General features: G+C 45.5%; 1 protein-coding gene across 1 annotated transcript; it reads right to left on the bottom strand.

The window, feature by feature from the left end:
• Positions 1-204: 204 nt before the first annotated feature.
• On the bottom strand, positions 205-15,689 carry TMEM33 (transmembrane protein 33). Its single transcript, XM_081333013.1, has 7 exons — positions 15,454-15,689; positions 13,387-13,481; positions 11,817-12,004; positions 9,448-9,515; positions 7,681-7,814; positions 2,980-3,063; positions 205-1,170 (listed from the first exon to the last, which is right to left on the bottom strand). Exons 1-7 carry the CDS (start codon positions 15,508-15,510, stop codon positions 1,041-1,043), a joined length of 756 nt encoding a protein of 251 aa, XP_081189139.1. The 5' UTR covers positions 15,511-15,689; the 3' UTR covers positions 205-1,040.
• Positions 15,690-16,481: the final 792 nt, after the last annotated feature.

Here is a 16,481-nt window from a genome sequence, read left to right on the forward strand (position 1 = left end):
GGTGGCATTTTGTATTGTAAAACATCTGCTTCTGCCTTAACAGGGAAACCTTTCGTGACTGTGAGTAAATGTATTACGACGCTTCCGTGCAACGTGTATAGATTGGAATTTCTCTTTGTGGCTGAGGTATTTTCCACAGAGGCTGAACGGAAGCAGTCTAGCTGAGCGATGCTGAGGGTACAAACACCAGGAGTTTCTTGGCAGTACAGGTAACATCCATCTTTATTATTCTAAGGTTTTACAGATTGGCATTTGAAGAATCCCAGTTTCAGGGGAGAGCCGAAATCAGTACGGCACTCAGGTAGCATAAAAGAAATGTGGGCCAAGAAAAAAAAATCGAGATGTGTCTGGAGGAAGGGTGAAGAGTTTCCATTTTAGAGGCTTTAAGCAAATCAGGAGAGCAGAGTTAAAAACGATTAGGCCTCTCGTTCCTGCTCAGAACAGATGCCTCGTGCTGATTAGGGCAACTTAAATCGACTTCCATTTATTCACCGAAGGAATACTGACTCGAAACGTACCGCCTAGGATGGTGCTTCGAATGCAAAAAGCTCAGGAAGTACCAAACCCACAGCTTGCGAAGACCCGATCCAGACAGTACCGCCTGACAGCGTTCCTTGGTTTGAAGAAAAGATTCTGCGTTCGGTATTAAGTGAGGTCACGACACGCAAACCGTATTGTACGACACAGATTAACGCTCGCCTTAAAAAATAATAATAATAAAAAAAAGGAACTTCGCCTAAGAGAGGAGAGGAGAGCTCAGCGTCCACAAAACAGAGAGGAAAGAAAAACAAAGACTTTTAGAAAACAAGCAACCAAACAAAAACACCATATAGATACGCTCCATGAAACAAATTCTCGGAAGGAACCGTTTCTATATACAACCTCGACTGAGATCTTGAATTTATAAACCACCAGCAGAAATACCAGCTGCTCAAAATGTCCTTTGGGAGAGAGAGAGAGAGAGAGAGAGAGAGAGAGAGAGAGAGAGAGAAAGAGAGAAAGACAGAGAGAGAGGGATGTATGGAGGTTTCCAGGGTGGGCTACGCAACGGTGGGGGCCAGTCTGCTTATAAAAGAAATGCTGCTGACGCAGAGTCTTCGCAGGAAAAGGGGGCAGGAAGGCTTCATCACCAGATGCTCCACCACAATCCTCAGTTCTGTGAAAAGGGTCCTGTAAAAAAAAAAAGAGAGAGAATATATTTTCAAGTACACGTGAAACGGAAGCGTTTTTTTCCCCCCTCTCTCTCTCAAAAATCGCCCTCGTTTTTTTGTTTTTTTTGTTTTAAAAAGGAAGGCTGAACACAGCTGCGACCCCACCTATCCTACGGGGAGACCTCGACTTAACCACAGCTCATTTAGTGACCGTTCAAAGTTGCAACGCCGCCGAAAAAGCGACGTATGACCGTTTCCCGCTTGCAGCATATCTCCGTGGTCACGGGACGGGAAAATTCAAAGGCTTGGCAAGCGACTCGTATTGGTGACAAGTTGCCGGTCTGCTGGGGTTCACGCGATTCCCCTTTTGCGGCCATCTGATCGGCAAAAGTCAACGGGGAGAGCCGGACCCGCATAACAAGCGTATGACTAACTCAACAACCGCAGCGGCTCGCTTAGCAAGTGTGACGAGAGAGGTCACAGAACGGGGCAAAACTCAACGGCCGTTTTGCTTGGCAACATAAAAATTGCGCTCTACATGTAATTCATGCTAAATTTCGCTGGATGTCATGAGGGCTTAAGGCCGTCTTGCCAATCGCATGCAGGGAAGGGTTTTCAAGAGTAGCCAATCCTTGGTTCTAATAGGAACTGATATCATAAATGCAAACAGAATTGAAGCCGGAGCAAGGCAGATGAAGTGTTAAAAACGTGTCACAATGTTCAACGCAATCTAAGATAGGGATCTTCAAACTTGGCAACGTTAAAAGACTGGTGGACCTCGAATCCTAGAATTCTGGAGTTGAAGTCCACGAGTCTTAAAGCTGCCAAGTTTGAAGACCCCTGATCTAAGAGGGAAAGACAAAAAGGAAAGAAAAAAAAAAGAAGTCTTAAGCAAACTCAACGGCCACGGCACATACCAAGAGCCTTGGTGGAGCAGTGGGCTGATGCCTCCTTAAGTAACACCAGCTGCCTGCAATTAGTGCAGGTTCGAGTCCCACCAGGCTCAAGGTTGACTCAGCCTTCCATCCTTCCGAGGTAGGTAAAATGAGGACCCAGATTGTTGGGGGCAATTAAGCTGACTTTGTAATAATGCCGCTTGGGGTGTGTGTGAAAGCCCTAATAAGCAGGCATATACATAGAATGAAGGCTACTGCTAAGCTTGTAAGCCGCCCTGAGTCTTCGGAGAAGGGCGGGATATAAATGGAATTAAAATAAATAAAATAAATAAATAACTCTATCATAGCAAACACAATTCTTAAAAGAGGCAAAATGTCTAGAGCAGCAACAGCAACATAAAATCTCCCAGAAATATTGCAAAGTCCCCTCCACGCCAGGCCACACGCTAAGAAATCCAGCAAAAAAAATGTACCACAGTACGAAACACGCCACAAATTTCACCTGCCGACAGGCGTGCGTTTCTGTAAGGACACAGTCCTAGTTCTAAACTATGTGAGTAGCAACGTGTACAAAGTTTGGGGTTTTTCAAAGATTCTAAAAAAAAAAAAGGCATCCCCTTCCAAGGCTTTTGTTCAGCAACAGAACTGTTGATCTGGAAGCGAAACTAGAAAAGTGTCGGGAGACTAAACTTCGGATCTTTGAGCTTAAAAGCGTAAATCCTGTCATTTAGACCTGGATTTTATTTTTTAAAAAAAATTGCCACAATTTGTAACACTTTGGGCAGGTGGGAGGAAGCGTTTTGTAAAAAAATAAAAATAAAAAATGGAATGATAAAGAGTTGAGAAAGAAATCGAGGGGAAGCCCAAGAGATCCCTGCTTAAACATTGCCAGGGCAGTTTTACGCGTGGAGTAGTCTTCCTTGGCTTCTTACCGGCAGTAAGGATTTCTCCGAGAAGAGTAACGGAGCGTAAGAAATCTGTAGTAAATAAAAGGCTGCAACAGGCTTCCTTGTCCGCTGAAAAGGGCAAAAGAAAATTGAGGAAAGTGGGTTAGAATAACAACAGCAGTTTCTTTCTTAAATCAAGATAGGATTTGTGATATTATGCAGGTGGTCCCCAGCTTACAACCACTCGCTTTGTGACGATTCAAAGTTACAATAGGTGCCATTTTTCACTTACAACCGCTGCAGCCTCCCCAGGGTCACGTGATCAAAACTGGAACGCTGAGAAACTGGCATGTATTATGACGGTTGCTGTGTCCCCCCCCAGTGTGTGTGTGTGTGTGTGTGTGTGTGTGTGTGTGTGTGGCGTGATCCCCTTTTGTGACCTTCTGAGAAGCAGAGTCAACGGGGGGAAGCCGGATTTACTGAACGACCGGGTCAGTAACTTAACCACCGTGGCGATTCGCTTAACTAGGCAAGGAAGGTCGTAAAAAAGGGGCACAAGCTCACTTCCCAACCATCTCACTTAACGATGGAAATTCTGGGCTCAACTGTGGTCGTAAGTCGAGGACTAACTGTAGGCCACATTCTGAACGGATAATCTTATGTGTATTTTAACGTTGCGTATATACACACACACACACGGCAAGTCGATCTCTAGCTCGTTATGTGATATGCTTCAATTGCCAAAAAATGCTGGAAATATTAAAAAAGAGTGATAAGAGGAAGAGGAGAATAATAAGAACTGAAAAAGTCAGAAAAGAAGAGAAGGAGGAAGAACTGAAGAAATCAGAAAAGAACTGAAGAAGTCACAAAAGAACAGAAGAAAGAAGAGAGGAGGAAGAGAGGGAGAAAGAGGAAGAGAAGGAGAAGAAGAAGAAGAAGAAGAAGAAGAAGAGGAGGAGGAGGAGGAGGAGGAGAAGGAGAGGAGGAGGAGGAGAAGAAGAAGAAGAAGAGGAGGAGGAGGAGAAGGAGGGGGAGGAGGAGAAGAAGAAGAGGAGGAGGAGGAGGAGAAGGAGGGGGAGGAGGAGAAGAAGAGGAGGAGGAGGAGGAGAAGGAGAGGAGGAGGAGGAGAAGAGGAGGAGGCGGAGGCGGAGAAGAAGAAGAAGAGGAGGAGAAGGAGAAGAGGAGGAGGAGGAGAAGAGGAGGAGGAGGAGGAGAAGGAGAGGAGGAGGAGGAGAAGAGGAGGAGGCGGAGGCGGAGAAGAAGAAGAAGAGGAGGAGGAGGAGAAGAGGAGGAGGAGGAGAAGAGGAGGAGGAGAAGGAGAAGAAGGAGAAGGAGGAGGAGGAGGAGGAGGAGGAGAAGAAGAAGAAGAAGAAGAAGAAGAAGAAGAAGAAGAAGAAGAAGAAGAAAAAGAAAAAGAAAAAGAAAAAGAAAAAAAAGAAAAAGAAAAAGAAAAAGAAAAAGAAAAAGAAGAAGAAGAAGAAGAAGAAGAAGAAGAAGAAGAAGAAGAAGAAGAAGAAGAAGAAGAAGAAGAAGAAGAAGAAGAAGAAGAAGAAGCCCGTCCAACGTCACACAGGAACAGGCTCCCTCTGTGTTCAGTGCAGCTGATGTTCTAGGCAGGCTTGTCTGAAGGCAACTCCCTTATTTAAAAATAAGCCTCAATGAGTTAAATTGGGCTCACTTCCAAGAAACTGTGTCTAGGACAGCCACCCCCCCCCCCCCCGCTTCCTCCTGGCAATATGGTGCCATATGTTAGCCTGGCTATAAATGCATTATCTATCACCCGCTCACATAATGACCTTAATTGTGACAAATATTCCGAGGCAAGAAAACACACACACAAAAAGGCCAAGTCAGATGGCTGCAACCTCTTCAAAACTCTGCCCCCGTATAAGAAATATGTATCTTTGTCTGAATCCCGTGGGAGACATTCCAAATTAATAAAAAATACAATTTATTCCACCCTTCCCGATATTTAAGGGTGATTTGAAACACCGATACCTATCTGTCTCTTCGGGGGGGGGTGTGCGCACGCGTATGTGATTGTGTTTCAGACTCACAATTATGACATTGCAGCATCCCACGGTTACGTGATTGCAATTTGCGACATTCACTGCTGGCTTCAGACAAGCAAAGTCAACGGGGGAAAAAAAAAAACACCAGTAGGAGAGAACAAATAGTGATTGTGGGATGCTGCAATCTTAACAGAATTTGCCTAATGACAGCAACTGGAATTGCTGGAACTGTGACTGTAACTTGGCACAGTCACGTAATGTTACATCTTACGATTGCACCGCTTAGCAGTGGAAATCCCAGTTCTAACTGCAGTTGTTAAACAAGAACCTTACCATACTATTTCACTTAAAATATGCTAAACAAAATTCTCCTGCTCAACATATTGCATGGAAACCTCAACGAAGAGCAACTAAGAGGATTAAAGGCCTGGAGACTAAAACATATAGGGAACGGTTGCTGGAATTGGGTATGTCCAGTTTAACGAAGAGAAGAGTGAGGGGTGACATGATAGCAGTCTTCCAATATCTCAGGGGCTGCCCCCAAAGAAGAGGGAGTCAAGCTATTCTCCAAAGTGCCCAAAGGCAGGACAAGAAGCAACGGATGAAGACTAGTCAAGGAGAGAAGCAACCTAGAACTAAGGAGAAATTTCCTGACAGTTAGAACAATTAATCAGTGGAACAACCTGCCTCCAAAAGCGGTGAATGCTCCAACACTGGAAGTTTTTAAGAAGAGACTGGACATCCATTTGTCTGAAATGGTATAGGGTTTCCTGCTTGATCAAAATCTAAGGGACTGGTTTTGACAAAACTCAGCAGCACTTTTTCATGCGGCTGATAAAAACAGTATCACCAACATGATCACCAACGTCTGATAACTGATATGGCAAGGGGTTGGACTAGAAGACCTCTAAGGTCCCATCCAGCTCTATCTATCTATCTATCTATCTATCTATCTATCTATCTATCTATCTATCTATCTATCTATCTATCTATCCATCTATCCATGTATTCATATCTAGATAGATAGATAGATAGATAGATAGATAGATAGAGTCAGAATCCATTTATATCATATTCATAAATGGAATGTTTCAAACATATCCCATGGATTCTGCCATCTCCCGAAGAGAAGAGGATAGATGTGTATTGAACCGGCAATAGGCATTTCAAAGGAAAGGAGAAGCCTTTTGAACTGGGGAAACAAAAGGGGGGGCTAGCATCTGGGTTTTGTCACGGAAGACAGCAATAAACAAAAGGGTCCTAACTTCCTTTTCCCACGAGATGGATGATACGAGAGGAAGGATGGGGGACTGACCAAATGGGGATTAAGGGGGGGTTAAACCGGGAACTCTTTATAAGGGTTTACATCGTGGAAATATTAAGCCCTGTCTCATTTCCTACAACCAAGAATGTCATAGTAAAGATTCCTTTTGGACTAACAATTTGACTCCAAGAGTTTTTGTCTTCCTAAGACGTGGTTTGGGGTGGGTCCTGACAGACAGACAGATAGATAGATAGATAGATAGATAGATAGATAGATAGATAGATAGATAGATAGATAGATAGATAGATAGATAGATAGACAGGCAGAGATAGATAGATAGATAGATAGATGATAGATAGATAGATAGATAGATAGATAGATAGATAGATAGATAGATAGATAGATAGATAGATAGATAGATAGATGGATGGATGGATGGATGGATGGATGGATGGATGGATGGATGGATGGATGGATGGATGGATAGATAGATAGATAGATAGATAGATAGATAGATAGATAGATAGATAGAGGCAGGCAGAGATAGATAGATAGATAGGACTGCAAACATGCATGATATCAATTCACAACAATAGTCTGTTAATTATTGTGAATCCAGGTAGGCCTCAACTTACTAACAGTTTAACAACAGTACAAAGTGACAATGGCCTCAGAAAGTGACTTAGGATCCCTCCTCCAAGTTATGACCATTGCATCACATCCCGTACACATCCTGACAGTGAGGACAATCAAACCAGTGGAGCAGCTTGCCTCCAGAAATCATGAGGGCTCCAAGAAGAGACTGGACAATCACCTGTCTGAGGTGGTATAGGTTCTCCTGCTTGAGCAGGGGGGCTGGACTAGAAGACCTCCGAGGTCCCTTTCAACTCTATCCAGCTCTTTACCGTAACATTCTGTATGCAGGCCTACTTCCCCTAAGAACCCACAGAGCTATTCTTAACTTAAAAGCAACCGTTAAAACTTATAATTTGCAGGCTTCTGGAAAGCAGTTAAGTTACAGCATGGAGACGCTGCAGGAATGAAAAAAAATATATTAAAAAAACCAAACAGATGCTTGAAACAAAATTCAGTTTTGGCTTAGTTGATCTTAGGACTTTGTTACTGTTATTGAGCTGAAAATCAAATCCATCTAAGAATTAAGTTAACGCAATTTATGCAGGCTCTCTGTACATAGTTCCAGAGAGTTTGGCCCTTGGGGCTCTTTTAAGTTCTCATGGCAATCGTAAGCCTTGAATAAGTCACTACCCTCAGCCTACATCTTCACCCAGTAAATCAAGTTTCTTTGAGAGACAGGAAATACAGCATTCCAAACTCCGGGTGCAGTTGAAATACCGTAGCATGTATATGTATATGTGTGTGTGTGTGTGTGTGTGTGTGTGTGTGTGTGTGTATATATATATACATATATATATACATATATATATATAAAGGACTACAAAGGACACATACCTGAAAAGCATAAACACGGTAGCTGGCATCAAGAAGATTTCGTTGCAGGCAATAAATTTTAAGATGTTTTGTTGATTGGCGTTTAACTTGTCCAACAGATTCCTTACAAAAGGAAGACTATTTGAACCTCGTGCCTTTAAAAAAAAAAGGGAGAAAAAAACCAAATAAGCAGATGCCCCTATAAATTACTTGCTCCGGCTTATGCTAATTTACTAATGAAAAATAAAACTCTGTAGATATTTTCAACTCTGATATTTATAAGCCACGGAAGGCACTAATTCATCCTCTAAGACAGGGATCTTCAAACGTGGCCCTTTTGTGACTTGTGGACTTCAACTCCCAGAATTCCGTGCCTGGCTGAGGAATTCTGGGAGTTGAAGTCCACAAGTCACAAAAGGGCCACGTTTGAAGACCCCTGCTGTACAATTTAAACCAGCTTCCCAACACATAGATCCTTGCAAATTTAAAGAGTTAACTCTACCACTAAAATGTCTCTAAATATGGAAAGCATATTTCATAGCCCCAAGACGACAAAAATATCGCTTGTGTGCAACACAACTGCTTTCTCCACGATAACATATACCTAGCAAAAGCAATCCACAATTTACGACAATGGGGCCCCCAATTTGGGTCGCTAAGTGAATTCTGCCCCATTTAAAGACCTCTCTTGCCACAGGGGTTACGTGAATCACTGCCGTTGTTAAAATTAGCAACATGGTCGTTAAGCGGATCCAATTTTTCCCATTGACTTTGCTTGTCAGAAGGTCGCAAAAGGAGATCGCGTGACCCCGGAGACACTGGAACAGTAATAAGTACATGCCAGTTGCCAAGTGGGAGGATTTTGATCGCATGACCATCAGGATGTTACAATGGACATAAATGGAACTGTTGTAAGTCAAGGACTGCCTGTATGTGGCCCCACAGCTGCCAGCTGACAAGTATGCTGCTCATTTCAGAGTTTCCTGGCCATCAGCAGAGGAGGGGGAAATAAATAACATTTATTATTAGATAAATAATATTGATCTAATAATTCTCTAATCTTCTAAAGCAGGGATCCCCAACCTGTGGGCCGCAGTCCGATAGTGGGCAGTGGCCTGCTGGCCACCGGACAGGCTGGCCGGTGTGCGCGCGTGTGCACACACACCACCTCACTTGTGCTAGCGCACAGTGTGCAAAAATGGGACACCGCTGCGCCTAAGGGCCCGAAAACAGGACGCTGCACTGCAGGGCGCAAAAAGGGCCGATGCCGCGCTGCAAGGCATAAAAATGGATGCCGCCGCACCACGGGGTGCAGAAATGGGCCCCCGCCACACTGCGGGTGTAAAAACGGGCCGCCACCGCGCCATGGGGCACAAAAAGGGCCGCCGCCACGCTGTAAGGTGCAAAAACGGCCGCCACTGCACAAATAAGCCGCTCTGCCATGCAAGAACAAGGCAGGGCTAGCATCACACGGGTGCTAGCCCCCGCCCTGTTTATGGCACGCGCGTGCTCGTGGCCCCGTGCGCACGCACATGTAAAATATTTCCCCCTCCCTTTTCCTCCAGTCCGCCAACCGACAAAAGGTTGGTAACCTCTGTTCTAAAAAAAAAAAGAAGAAAAATGCAGGTTTATGCTCTCTTCCACAGCCTTCTTAACTGCGTAAGAAGAAAACAGGTTTTCTCAACTTTGGGGATGTTTTAAGAAGCCCGCCCAAGGCTGGAAGAAAAACTGCTCGAAAAGCAGGTGAAAAAACAACAACAACAGACTAGGTGTCAACATCATACTTACGTCAAGAACTTTCTTCGTGTAGGTCACTGCATGGAGCAACGAAAACAACAGGACGGGGAAAATGCTCACTGGAGGGAAATGTTAAGGGCGACACATTATAATTAAAGAGTCGACAAACTTTAAAACTCCTGGAATTGGGGAACGGTAAACCATGGCAATACGGCGAAGACAAGAACACGTAGAGCTCTCTCCACGCTGTTGCCGGGCTCCAGGTTAACCGTGAGGAAGATTTTAGTACTTTACGATTATACCTGACACCAGTTTAAAAACCTGCCCTTCACTCCTTCACAGACTTGTGAAAAGAGAGGGCTAATTGGACAGATAATTGAACATAATTAAGAACTCCCGTTGCATTTTTATCTTTGTAAGCTGCCCGGTCACCGAAAGTGACTCGGACGGCCGTTTTTTTCCGAATTAATGAATCTGTAAATATCACAAGTCTTCTTCAAAGAGCTCGTGTGATAATATACAGGTAGTCCTCGATGGGACAATTGACCACAATTCAGCCCGGAAAGTTTTGTGGCTAAGCCAGACTTTTGTTAAGTGAATTTCGCCCCATTATACGACCTTTTTTTTTTTTGCCACTTAGGGAATCGCTCCCATTGTCACATTAGTAACACGGCCGTTAAGCGAATCTGGCTTCCCCCATTGGTCAGGAGGTCGCAAAAGGGGACCCCGTGACTCGGGGACGCTGCGACCGTCATAAATAGGAGTCAGTTGGGGCAAGCGTCTGAATTTATTTAAATAAGTGAGACTTTCTTTCGTTTGAGCAGCACGTTTTTGTTAAGCCTGCGAGATGCAGGCAGAGAGAAGATGTCTAGCTGTTGTTAGGTTGGGGGCTACCTGTAGTTATTCCCCCTTTTTTAATTTTTATTTTTCAACGTTCCTATTAAAATTCACAGCTTCCTTGGCTCAAGAGAGGGACTTTAATCTCTTTACAGAGAAGAGCAACCAAGAGGATCAGGGGACTGGAGGCTGAAACATATAAGGAACGTTTGCAGGAATTGGGTATGTCCGGTTTAATGAAGAGAAGGACCAGGGGGGGACATGTTAGCAGTGCTCCAGTATCTCAGGGGCTGCCACAAAGAAGAGACAGTCAAGCCATTCTCCAAGGCACCCGACAGCAGGATGAGAAGCAACAGATGGAAACTAATCAAGGAGAGAAGCAACCTGGAACTAAGGAGGAACTTCCTGACAGGTAGAACGATTAACCAGTGAAACAACCTGCCTCCGGAAGCGGTGAATGCTCCAACATTGGAAGTTTTTAAGAAGAGACTGGACAGCCATTTGTCTGAAATGATGTAGGGTATCCTGCTTGATCAAAATCTAAGGAACTGGTTTGGACAAAACTCAGCAGCATTTTTCCATGCGGCTGCTGATAAAAACAGGATCGCCAACATGATCACCAACGTCCGATAACGGATATGGCACAAGAAGAATCCTGCTTGAGCAGGGGGTTGGACTAGAAGACCTCCAAGGTCCCTTCCAGCTCTACTATCTATCTATCTATCTATCTATCTATCTATCTATCTATCTATCTATCTATCCATCCATCCATTCTATCTATTCTATCTATCTGTCTCTACTGTATATCTCTATCTATCTATCTATCTATCTATCTATCTATCTATCTATCTATCTATCTATCTATCTATCTATCTATCTATCTATCTATCTATCTATTCTTTCTATCTACCATCTATCTATGTATCTATCTATGTATCTATCTATGTATCTATCTATGTATCTATCTATGTATCTATCTATCTATCTATCTATCTATCTATCTATCTATCTATCTATCTATCTATCTATCTATCATCTATCTATCTATCTATCTATCTATCCATCCATCCATCCATCTATTCTATCTATCTGTCTCTACTGTATATCTCTATCATCTATCTATCTATCTATCTATCTATCTATCTATCTATCTATCTATCTATCTATCTATCATCTATCTATCTATCTATTCTTTCTATCTACCATCTATCTATGTATCTATCTATCTATCCGTCTAACCATATCTCTATCTCTATCGGGTTTAGGGTCTAGGTTTCCTGCCCGAGCAGGGGGTTTGACTAGATGACCTCCAAGACCCTTCCAGCTCTACTATCTAATCTAATTTAATCAATCAATCAATCAATCTGTCTATCCATATCTCTCTCTCTCTATAGGGCTTAGGGCCTAGGTTTCCTGCCCGAGCAGGGGGTTTGACTAGATGACCTCCAAGGCCCCTTCCAACTTTCTTATCATTATACCTCTTTAAGGGTTGCCTTGCGGCCCAACTCAGCCCTACCACAAATGTGCAGCTCCCACTCTTTTTGGCTGACCCTACCGTAAGTGGCCTTTCGAGAAAAGGATACTGGTGACGGGGTAGGAGTTGACGAAGATGAGGGAGTACAGAAGGTAATGGCAACTGTCCTCCAGCAGGGCTTGAGATAAGAAGGCCCGGCTTAGCTGGAAATGGGGCAGCCGCTGGTGGAGACGCAGGGCGCTGGTGAGCGCGTTCGCCAGCAAGGCCCGCTGGTAAAAGTTGGCTGCCTCGTGCAACCTGGGAATTATCAAAGGAGAAGTTACCACACCAACCGGCCGCCGTTCTCAAGTCATCCTCCCACGAGCCTGGAATTGCATCACCACCATCCCAAGCGTTTCTGAAACCTGCCCTGCTCACAGCCCAGGCATTATTAAGGAATTATGATCAGTCAACTTTAATGAAGAGAAGGACCAAGGGGGGGACATGATAGCAGTGCTCCAGTGTATCAGGGGCTGCCCCCAAGAAGAGGCAGTCAAGCTATCCTCCAAAGCGCCTGAAGGCAGGAGAAGAAGCAACAGGTGGAAACTAAATCCAGGAGAGAAGCAACCTGGAACTAAGGAGAAACTTCCTGACATTTAGAACAATTAACCAGTGGAACAACCTGCCTCCAGAACTTGTGAATGCTCCAACACGGGACGTTTTTAAGAGACTGGACAGCCATTTGTCTGAAATGGTCTAGGGTTTCCTGCCTAAGAGGGGGTTGGACTAGAAGACCTCCAAGGTCCCTTCCAACTTTATCATTATCATTATTATTACTATTATTTAGACCTTTAGTCTAACCAGACGCTAACCGTCAGCTGGGAAGATAACTTCCATAAGCTGCTTTAGCAATAAATCAATTGAAGATCTCCAAGCTCTCTTCCAACTTTATCATTATTGTTGTTGTTGTTATTATTATTCCTTCCTTTGAAGACAATGGCTCTAGCTTCATGAAGGTAGAGTCCCACCACACTATTTCACTCCCAGAAAAAAATAAAACTAATGTAGGTAGCTCAACAATACTTGTCCCACCAGGCTCAAGGTTGACTCAGCCTTCCATCCTTCCGAGGTAGGTAAAACGAGGACCCAGATTGTTGGGGGCAATTAAGCTGACTTTGTAATAATGCCGCTTGGGGTGTGTGTGTGAAAGCCCTAATAAGCAGGCATATGCATAGAATGAAGGCTACTGCTAAGCTTGTAAGCCGCCCTGAGTCTTCGGAGAAGGGCGGGATATAAATGTAATAAAAAATAAAAATAAAAATTGGGAGAACTCTTGAAATCTGAATATTTGCCTCTGCTGAGGTTATGCCTCCATTATTGCCCAGGCCAAATTAAGTGACTAAAATCAGAAGCAGCAATGTTTAGAAAAGGTGGGTCATCATGAAAGCTTATACTACTGACCTATGGCTAAATTAAATCCAAAATGTGACCTTTGCCGCTGAAATCAACGATTGACGTACAATCAGTGAAGCATCAAACGACTAATCCCTGCCTGGACCACTTCTCTTATACAGGTAGACCCAATCTATTGGCCTTTAGTCGTGACAATATAATATATAAAGCATCTTGGAAATTATCTCTCCTTTCTGCTACCGAAAGGCAAGGAGCATCATGACTTTTTCAGAAAATGTGACACCTACCCTAGGAGAGGAAGGACAAATAAAGCCGAACAATAAACTGTGAATATGCGAGAAAGCCACATTGCTGTGTCCAACTTGTTACTCATCAGAAATTGCTAAAACAAAAAAAAAAGGAAAAAAAGTTCATATAGAAAAAGTGCAAAGCCTGCCATTAAATCAACAAATCTTCAGCGGTTGCATGTAGACAGCATACAACAATTCCGTTTTACAGGCAGTCCTCGACTTACAACAGTTCATTGAGTGACTGTTCAAAGTTACAACGGCACCCAAAAAAAGGCACCCCTACGACCGTTGCGGTGTCCCCTGGGTCACGCAATTTTGCATGTGGACGCTGGACGGCTGAAGTCACATTTATGACCGTTGCAGCGTCCCTGAGGTCATGTGATTTCTTTTTTTCTTCTTTTTTTTTGTTGACCTTCTGACGAGCAAAGTCAGCGTGGGAAGCCAGATTCACTTAACAACCGGGTTACTAACTTAACAACTGCAGTGATTCACTTAAGAACAGCGGCAGGGAAGGTGGTAAAATGGGGCAAAACTCATTTAACCGATTTTTCAACATAAATTTTTGGGCTCAATGTGGTTGTAAGTCGAGAACTACTTGTATATTTTTGTGTGTGTGTGTGTGTGTGTGTGTGTGTGTGTGTGTGTGTGTGTGTGTATCTGAGGGAAACAGCGCTCTTCCCTTAGCATCAAGGTAACGCCTGGGTTGTAAGACCATGTGGAAATCCCCAGGTTGGTTGATTAATCAAGGGATAGGAGGCCCTGGGATGGGAGACCACACAGAAATCTCCCGGTTGGTTGATTAATCAGGGGATAGGAGGCCCTGGGATGGGAGACCACACGGAAATCTCCTGGTTTGTTGATTAATCGGGATAGGAGGCCCTGGGATGGGAGACCACACGGAAATCTCCCGGTTGGTTGATTAATCAGGGGATAAGAGGACCTGGGATGGGAGACCACGCGGAAAACCCTAGGTTGATTAAATCAGGGGATGGAAGACCACACAGAAACCCCCAGGTTGGTTGATTAATCAGGGGATAGGAGGCCCTGGGATGGGAGACCACGCGGAAATCTCCAGTTGGTTGATTAATCAGGGGATGGGAGACCACACAGAAATCTCCCGGTTGGTTGATTAATCAGGGCATAGGAGGACCTGGGATGGGAGACCACGCGGAAATCCCTGGGTTGATTAATCAGGGGATGGGAGACCACACAGAAACCCCCAGAGTGGTTGATTAATCAGGGGATAGGAGGCCCTGGGATGGGAGACCACGTGGAAATCTCCGGGTTGGTTGATTAATCAGGGGATGGGAGACCACGCGGAAATCTCCCGGTTGGTTGATTAATCAGGGGATGGGAGACCACGCGGAAATCTCCCGGTTGGTTGATTAATCAGGGGATAAGAGGACCTGGGATGGGAGACCACGCGGAAATCCCTGGGTTGATTAATCAGGGGATGGGAGACCACACAGAAACCCCCAGAGTGGTTGATTAATCAGGGGATAGGAGGCCCTGGGATGGGAGACCACGTGGAAATCTCCGGGTTGGTTGATTAATCAGGGGATGGGAGACCACGCGGAAATCTCCCGGTTGGTTGATTAATCAGGGGATGGGAGACCACGCGGAAATCTCCCGGTTGGTTGGTTAATCAGGGGATAAGAGGACCTGGGATGGGAGACCACGCGGAAATCCCTGGGTTGATTAATCAGGGGATGGGAGACCACACAGAAACCCCCGGGCTGGTTGATTAATCAGGGGCTAGGAGGCCCTGGGATGGGAGACCACGTGGAAACCCCCGCGTGGGTTGATTGATCGCTGAGGGGAAGGGAGACCACGTGGGAATCCCCGGGGGGGGCTTTATTAACCACAGGATGGGAGATCAAAGGGCAAACCCGGAAAAAAGGGGGGAGAGGCCGACAGGACAGCCCAGCGACCTTAGTGGGCTTGAAAGCCACCCCCCCCCAGGCGAGCCAAGGCGGGAAACGCCGGGGACGATGGGGCCTGTAGTCCGCAGCGGCCCGGCGCGGGGGAGGAGGAGGGGGGGGGAAGGCCCGCGCGGTCGCTCACCACCGCCCCGCCGCCCGCGCCGCCTTGCATGGGCCCGTTCTGCGCCGTGTCCGCCATGGCCTCCGCCCGGCTTCGCTGGCTCGACGAGGGGAGGAAGCTCGCAGGCCGCCGCGAGGGAAGCCGGAGCGACGCTGAGGGGGAAGGAGGCCGCTTCTGCGCAGGCGCGTGACCCCGCCCGCCCGCCGAGGGAGGAAGGGAGGGAAGAGGCGGAGACAGACGCTGCGACCTTTGCCGCTTAACGCCTGGTGGTGCGCATGCGTCTCACCGCCCGTTTCCGGCGGGGCATGCCGGGCGACGTAGTTTCTTGAGACGCGCAGCGCGTTTGCGTCGTCCCGTCGGTGGGCGGGGCTGCTCTCTGGGCGGGGCTTCCCCCGCTGAAACTGCTCCGGGCTGATTCCGACGTTGGTTTTGGGGTTTTTTTTGCAAATTCTTTTCGCGTGTCTTTCTCTCTCTCTCTTTTTTTTCTTTTTCTTCCCCCCCCACCCCACCCCGCAGTCTGATCACCAGGCATTGGCAGGACACTGAGTCGCGGCGTATAACATTCATTCATTCATTCAATTCAATTTTTAATTTTATTCATTTTGTTAATGAATTCAATTCATTGGATGGATTAATTAAATCTGCACTCCCGAAAAATGACTTGATCCGACTCAGCGGCGGTATTTCCAAAACACAGTGAATGACACCCTTCCCCACGAACTATGCGACCATTTTGCAATCTTAACAATTCAGGATTAAACAAATTTAGGCAGTCCTTGACTTACGACCACAATCGAGCCTAGAATTTACGTTGTTAAGTGAGACATTTGTTAAGTGAGCTTTGTCCTATTTTACGACCTTTCTTGCTGCAGTCGTGAAGCGAATCGCTGCCGTTCGTTCACTTAGTAACCCAGTTCTTAAATGAATCAGGCTTTTCCATTGACTTTCCTTGTCGGAAGGTCGCAAAAGGGGATCATGTGACACGCCCGCCCCCCCAGGGTTGCTACGACCGTCATAACTGTGAGTCATTTGCCAAGCGTCCGGATTCT

Source organism: Vipera berus (assembly GCF_964194415.1).
Source record: "Vipera berus genome assembly, chromosome: 7".
Lineage (NCBI taxonomy): Eukaryota > Metazoa > Chordata > Lepidosauria > Squamata > Viperidae > Vipera > Vipera berus.